Source organism: Gopherus evgoodei, chromosome 11 (genome assembly GCF_007399415.2).
Source record: "Gopherus evgoodei ecotype Sinaloan lineage chromosome 11, rGopEvg1_v1.p, whole genome shotgun sequence".
In the NCBI taxonomy this organism is placed as follows: Eukaryota; Metazoa; Chordata; order Testudines; family Testudinidae; genus Gopherus; species Gopherus evgoodei.
This window is the reverse complement of record NC_044332.1, coordinates 11,525,150-11,531,780: the sequence shown is the minus strand read 5'-3', so window position 1 is coordinate 11,531,780 and position 6,631 is coordinate 11,525,150. Positions and strand designations below refer to the sequence as shown.

The 6,631-nt window shown below is 42.6% G+C and overlaps 1 protein-coding gene across 1 annotated transcript; it reads left to right on the top strand.

Moving 5' to 3' along the window:
* Positions 1–687: 687 nt before the first annotated feature.
* LOC115659832 (interferon lambda-3-like) lies at positions 688–4,957 on the top strand. Its single transcript, XM_030580530.1, has 5 exons — positions 688–801; positions 1,908–1,985; positions 2,661–2,804; positions 3,604–3,684; positions 4,807–4,957. The coding sequence occupies exons 1-5, from the start codon at positions 688–690 to the stop codon at positions 4,903–4,905; spliced, it is 516 nt and encodes a 171-aa protein (XP_030436390.1). The 3' UTR covers positions 4,906–4,957.
* The last annotated feature ends 1,674 nt before the right edge of the window (positions 4,958–6,631 follow it).

Here is a 6,631-nt window from a genome sequence, read left to right as displayed (position 1 = left end):
CAGTGGTAGTGGCAGGAGGGCAGAGGGTTATGAGCTAGATGCACCCGCCGTACTTTCACTTTCCAGTTTACATTGATCAAGCAGCAACATTAACGTGAGGGCTTTTCTCTTTTGACTAACGGAAAAAAAGATTTCATTTTGTTTTTTCCTAGAGAGTATAAAAGCAAGAGCAATGGAAAAGAGAGGCAACATTCACAGACCCGAGGGAGGACAAGCAACCCTGCGGAAGAAGAAGGGACTAAAGCGATTTCCCAGCAAACATGCTCCAAGGTACGTGCCACTAAGTCTGGGGTTTCTATCTAGCATCTGAGCTTACTAGACTGATCTGCTGTGATCTACTCTGAAGAGTGAGGCTCAAACATTATCCATCCCTCTAAGTATCTGAGCAGTTTAGTTTCTATTATTAGTGCTGGGGATTGTAAATTAAGAGGCTTGATCTGAAAACATTTGTGAATAGAAGAGTTGAGTTTGCTCAACTGTGATCTTTGGGGTCAACCCACCAATGTATATATTTGATTGTAGCCCTCACCTTCCTGCACCCCTTCTTCCCCCACTTTGTCAGACTGTTAACAATACAGTTTATACTCCATATAACATGGAAATGGAATGATGCGTGGAATTCCCCTTTCTGATTCAATAGGAAAAATGATGGGTTGCAAACTGCTCCTGGTCCTGACCCTATGGGCAATGTCTACAGAAGCCTTTCGCAAAGGTGCTCAAATGAAGAAGTGCCACCTCTCAAAATACAAGTCCCTGCCACCCCAGGAACTTGTGACCTTCAAGAATGTCAAGGACAGATTTGTAAGTGCAAAGAAGACACATAAGTAGGGCAATAATAGTAATGTGAGTGCTAGGCTGTAGTTTCAACAGCAGCCTTCTACGCATATTACTATGGGCAGACAAAATAAGATGGGAGGCATATGCTTAGGAAAAGTTGGGGTATAGAGTTGCAGATAAAATAAAAGTCTCTCTGTCTGGATCTTCTTTGTTGGTGATCCCCCACCCAGTCTTAGTTAAGAAAGGGCAAAGCTCAGAATGTTCAGCTCCAGCAACAATTCAGATATTTGGGGAATGGGGATCATAGATGTGGAGAGAGTTATGGACAGGGCAGGAAGGTGGAAACTGATCTAAGGCAGAATCACAGATTAGACAATAGCAGGGAAAGAATGGGATTATTACTATTAGAAAGGAGCTAGGAGAGAAAGAAGAGACAATCTGTTTAAGTGGGTGTTCCTGATCCGAGTCAGGCTAAGGAGACTAGGGCCTGGCCAGCTCGGATTTCTTACAGAGTCAGTTGTCCTTAATCTTAAATCTCAAAAAGTTCTGAAAGGGGTTCAAACTCTGTCCTGAGTTATCATCAAACCTAGAGAATGAGACCCAGGTTTTAACTATCTGTGGTCTTTCCCTTCCAAAGAAAACTGAGTCTGGTCCCTTAAACAGACAATCTGAGGAGCCCAAATTCATGTCATGCCATCAAGCAGCACTAAAGAGGTCAAGTCACTTATTTTTAAATTCTGCAAACATTCCATGTTAACTAACGCTGAAGCTGAGGAAGTGCACCACTCAGCTTAGTGCTCAAGTTATCCTCCTTGTCAAGAGTTAAAGGATGCCGGTTCTCAGTTAAACTCCTGCACAAATGCAGTTCACAACCTGAAACCAGCAAAGCAATATGACAAGAGTGTGTTATTGACATCTGTCCTGTCTTTGGCACCTTCTTGGAAAGAGCCAGGACTCTAGGACAGCAGCATTGTTAGGGGATCAAGGCATTGAGTCAAATTCTGCCAGGATTTTGCACCTTTGCTTGTCTCAGCGGGGTTATATGATGTAACTGAGAGCAGAATTTGACACTTTCTCCCCTGCTTTGCTTCCTTTACACATTTCCCTGTGTTCTCATTTTGTGCCTCCAGGAGGACATCATGCTGTTGTCAGACCGAAAATGCAACACCAAGATTTTCCACCGAAACTGGGAAGTCAAAGAGCTGTCGGTAAGCAAGACCTCTGCCAAGAGAGACGAGGTTTCAAAATAGCACTTGCTTCTTTCCAAAGTTGCAGTACTGTCTCTTTCCAAGCTAGATTCTGATTTCAGGTGATCCTTTTGTAGCTTCAGAATAACATGGACAGGGACTCCTCCACACCTGTCTTTTTCATCTATTTCCAGTCTGAACTTGGTTAACCTCCTTCACATAAACAGCTCCCAGTCGTGTGGCAGGAAATCCTTAGTTTCTGTATTTTGGTTTCCCACGAGAGAATGTTTTAGTTCTCTAAAACCATATCCACATCTATGTACAGCCTGTCTGAAGATCCAGAAACCGTTCTCCAAATCACCAGCAAAAAAAAAAAAAAAAATGCTTGCACTGCCCAAACATGTCTTCAGACTTTTGTAACATAAAAAAAGTTTGAGATGGATCTGAAGCACAAAATGTTGTTGGATTCCAAGGAAGGGAGGTGTAAGTAACAGAGTCCAAAGGTTCATGACTGGCAGGCTCTGTGTGCAGAGAGGATTCATACCTCCCCTGCATCTTAGGTCTCTTCCCATTGGCCATGGCTTTGGAAAGTCTCCTTAAGCAAGCCACTCCTACCTGCTGCAAACACAGACATTCCTTATCTCCATGTCTGCCATTCCCCTGGACACACGTTTTACCTGCACATTTTCTCCCTAGGTGCACGACAGAGTGATCCTGGTAAAGGAGGAGCTGCACCTCATTATTGATGTGCTGGAGAACATTGGGGATTCCAGTCTGTCTGAGCTGCTCGGGAGGCCATTAGAAATTCTGAAACAAATCAGAGAGGACTTGAAGAGCTGTGTGAGTGTTGGATTGCAAAAGTCTCTTGCCACAGGGGGGCTGGGAGTTGTCTATTGAACTCCCAACAGCACTAATTTCTTAAGTGGATCCAGGATCTAGTAATCCTTGTGCCAGTAATTGTGGACTTTGGTTTGCACTCCCCTGTATAACAATGAAAGTATCCAGATTACGTAGCTGCTGTGTGCCTTGCTCATATAAATAATCTAATTATTAACTTGATTAACTAGTTAGGGACAGATGATGCCCGACTGCTCTGCTACTGTGCAAGTGGGTACGTCCCCATGTTTGGCTCCTGGGGTGTAGTTTGGTATCACTGCAGACACTGTATCTGTAGCACAGCTCCTGTTGTTTCCATGCGCCCCCCGGAACATCGCAGTGAGGTACGGAGGAGCCGGGAGGAGGCAGACCCATGGGTGGCTGCATACACTAGGGGAGTATGCTGCACTCTTGCTCAGCTCCGGGTCATGTTCTGTTTCTATTAGGTGGAGTTCCTCCCAGAGCTCTTCTGGGCAGCACAAGGCATTCCTCCCCCTACACAGAGCTATTCCCACAGATCTCAGTAAAGCCCTTAGTTAATGCTTCAAGCACTTCTGAAGTTAAAAAATACCATACAAATGCTTGGTATTATTAATAGAACACAGCAGGTTAACATGGAATCCACATGTCTAAAGAACGAGATAAACTCAATCAAACCAATTTGTGCCTCGGGCTTGTACCAAGAGGAAGGAGGCTCAGCCACTGTTCCTGAAATCTCTACTCATGTGCTCTACTCTGCTTCATGTATTGATTTTCTTTTCAGACCAGACATCAGCCTGACAACCATCAACGCTCCAGGAGGCTGACTAGCTGGCTCCAAAAATTCCACGCAGCCAAGAAGATGGTGAGTACATTTGGCAAACACACATGACGAACTTTCATCACATGTTAGTGGGAACAAATCTATACAGAATCATCAGCTCCATTCCCTTCCCATGGGGCCAAGCAGGATGGTGCCCTGTATATTGTCCCAGGCCTTCTGCAGTCTAGGTGTCTTGAGGCTGAATTAGTTCAGAAAGCTGGTAAATCTCTCATATCAGAAAGGGTCATTACATCTGCTGCAGACTATAACAGACCAGGCATCCAGAAAACAGCCATTACCTTGTGGCCTAGTTTGGGTCCTTCCATAGGATGCAAATAGCAGAGTTTCACGTGGTGTCTGATCCTCCATTGCTTTGCACCTTATACCTGATGCAAAGTATTTATATTTGTGAAAAATGCTGCTGAATCTGAAATTTGCCCTCCCTCACACCGTTGGTAGAGCTTTACACCCACTTGCTATTTGCTTTGAAGAGGTGTAGATGCTGGGCTGAGAAATGGGAAAAGAGGCTCAGAGATAATTCGTTCATACAGATCTGCCAATCCTAGGCCTTCCTAGGAATCAGATATAGCCAAAGATAATACCCTTCAAATTTACTATTACCCCAGATCAACCTCACTGGTTAATGTAATAGACTACAGCACATGTTGTTATATACTTAGAATTACAGCACATTAGAGCACCATGTAAATGAGTATTTCCTTAGGTTAGAGTGTTTGTAAGGTCTTGTCTACACAGAGACATCCAGGAAAATTAATCTGAATTAACTAGAGATGTGAGTTTGAAGTGGATTAGTTAAACTGCACTAAATCTCTATATGGATGCTGTTATTCAGAGTTAAAGTTATTTCTGGAAGTGAAGTGAAGTGACCAAATTAAGACCACTTTAATTTTGAATGAGGATGTTTACACGGGGATTTAATGCCATTTAACTAACTCATTTCAAATTCACACAGTTAATTCAGAATATCTTTCTTAGATGTCCCTGTAGACACTGCTCTGTTCACCCTTTTTCTGCATGCTCTGTTGCACCTGCATGCTCTGTTGCACCTCCCACCTCCATCAGGCCCATGGTAGCTTTCACTGGCCCATTGCTAACCAGCCATTCTCTGTTACAAATGCGTTCACTCCCTCTCTCCTATCCCAGGAAACTCCAGGATGCCTGGAAGTATCTGTGGTCCTCAATCTCTTCCGACTGCTGAATGAAGACTTGAAGTGTGCAGCCTTCATGGAGTCCTGCACCTAAACACCAGGTCTTTACACCGTCTCACCTCATGCATCTAATCAGACACTGCAGAGCCCAGCAAATGGGAACCCTGAATCCTTCCTACAGGACACTGTATTTTAACCACCTTGGCTCTTTCCACCTTGGTATTTTACCATGGATACCCTCACCCATGATCTCTGAACAAAAGATTCAACAGACCTCTCCGACTCCAGTTGCCAGTAGCTGATTGGTTCCAGGCCAATTCCTTAACTGCAGCTAAAGTGTAGGGCCTGTGCCCCCTGAGATCAATGGGAGATTGATTTCAGGGTGATTAAAATTTGGCTCTGGGGGATAATATTATTTATTGTTTTGGTTTATTGCTACACAAAACTATTTGCCAATAGTATGTTAAGTGTTGCCGTTATTTATTTTAATTTAAAGGACTAGTTTTTTCACCCTGTTTCTTTGATTTACAGACTAGGGAGTATTTCATTAGTGTCTTAGAAAGATGCTGGAAAACGCAGTAATTTTGATGCATGGAAGGTGTTGCTGTATTAGACAGATTCTGAGAATCTATTTTTGTTTCACTGGCTGACATCATGTTAAGCCATCTGATGCCATCCTTATTTAAACAAATCTGATTTTTATTTAAGTTATTTATTGTATCTATCATGTATTTATGTGCATATTTATCAAATGGACTGTTTTTATAATATTTAATGTAAAACTGGAAGATGTAAAATAAAAAGTGAAATGATACAAATTGACAGTTGGCCCTCTCCTTGCTGACTGCAGTATGTTCTGATCTCATCACCTCCAAAAATAGAAACCAGCAAAAGTGATTAGAGGCAGGGAAGTACTTCCAGATGAGGAGAAATTGGGGACATTAATACTGCTTAGATTAGCTGGATGGTGAGAGGGGACATAACAAAGATACTTAAAATAATGAAAAGTATAAAGTTATAGGTATGTTCCCACTATAGCACTTTTTATATACATTTTGCATCACTTTGCATGTGTGTAAATGACACTACATTGTTCAGGAAAGCAGAGGATCAAGCCTGGACTCTCTAAATGTTGGTGAAGTATCATCGTCTTACCATGAGGATGAAATTCTGGAATTAAAAGCAAAAAATATTTTGGCTCTGAAGGACATATTCCCAGTTTGATTTAAAGTGACAGTATTGTCAACCCCACAAATTCAAAAATCATTAGTCGGGTCCCCCCCAAATCACAAGATTGCCTTTAAAATCATGAGATTTTTTTTTTTTTAAATAATACATGATGGGTTCTTTTGTAATTGCCTGCTGGTTATTGAGACTTTTGGGAGTCAGGTTTATTAGCCCTTTTCCTCAATCATAAGGCCTAGAAATATATATTTTTTATTTTAAATCAAAGCTGAGAGTCACACATAATCACTTGATCTAGGAGCTGGGGCTTTAAGAATAACACCAAATATCACAAGATTCAGAAAAACTCACAAGGTCTGGCAGCACTGCAAGATAACCTGCCTTTTACCAGGATAGTCCCATGTCTCAAGGGGCTGTCCAGCAAATTTGGAATTTGAGGACAAGACACCTAAGGGTCCTATTTTATGCTTAGTACAGCCCCTCATATCACCACTTCTGGAGGGAGCCGAGCTGTGGGATGTCAAATGCAGGAGCTCCAGGCTTGGCAACACATCAGGACAGGCAGGTGGTGGTGGTATTGCCTGGTGATTGGTACCAGCATCACCCAGGCCAGGAGGAATAAAACCCAGTTGGTG

Excerpts from the sequence above, each read along its gene's own strand:
- LOC115659832 (XM_030580530.1), top strand. The coding sequence starts at position 688 with ATGTCTACAGAAGCCTTTCGCAAAGGTGCTCAAATGAAGAAGTGCCAC. Across the intron at positions 802-1,907 it reads AGAATGTCAAGGACAGATTT|GAGGACATCATGCTGTTGTC; the intron begins GTAAGTGCAAAG and ends TTGTGCCTCCAG. Across the intron at positions 2,805-3,603 it reads GAGAGGACTTGAAGAGCTGT|ACCAGACATCAGCCTGACAA; the intron begins GTGAGTGTTGGA and ends TTTTCTTTTCAG.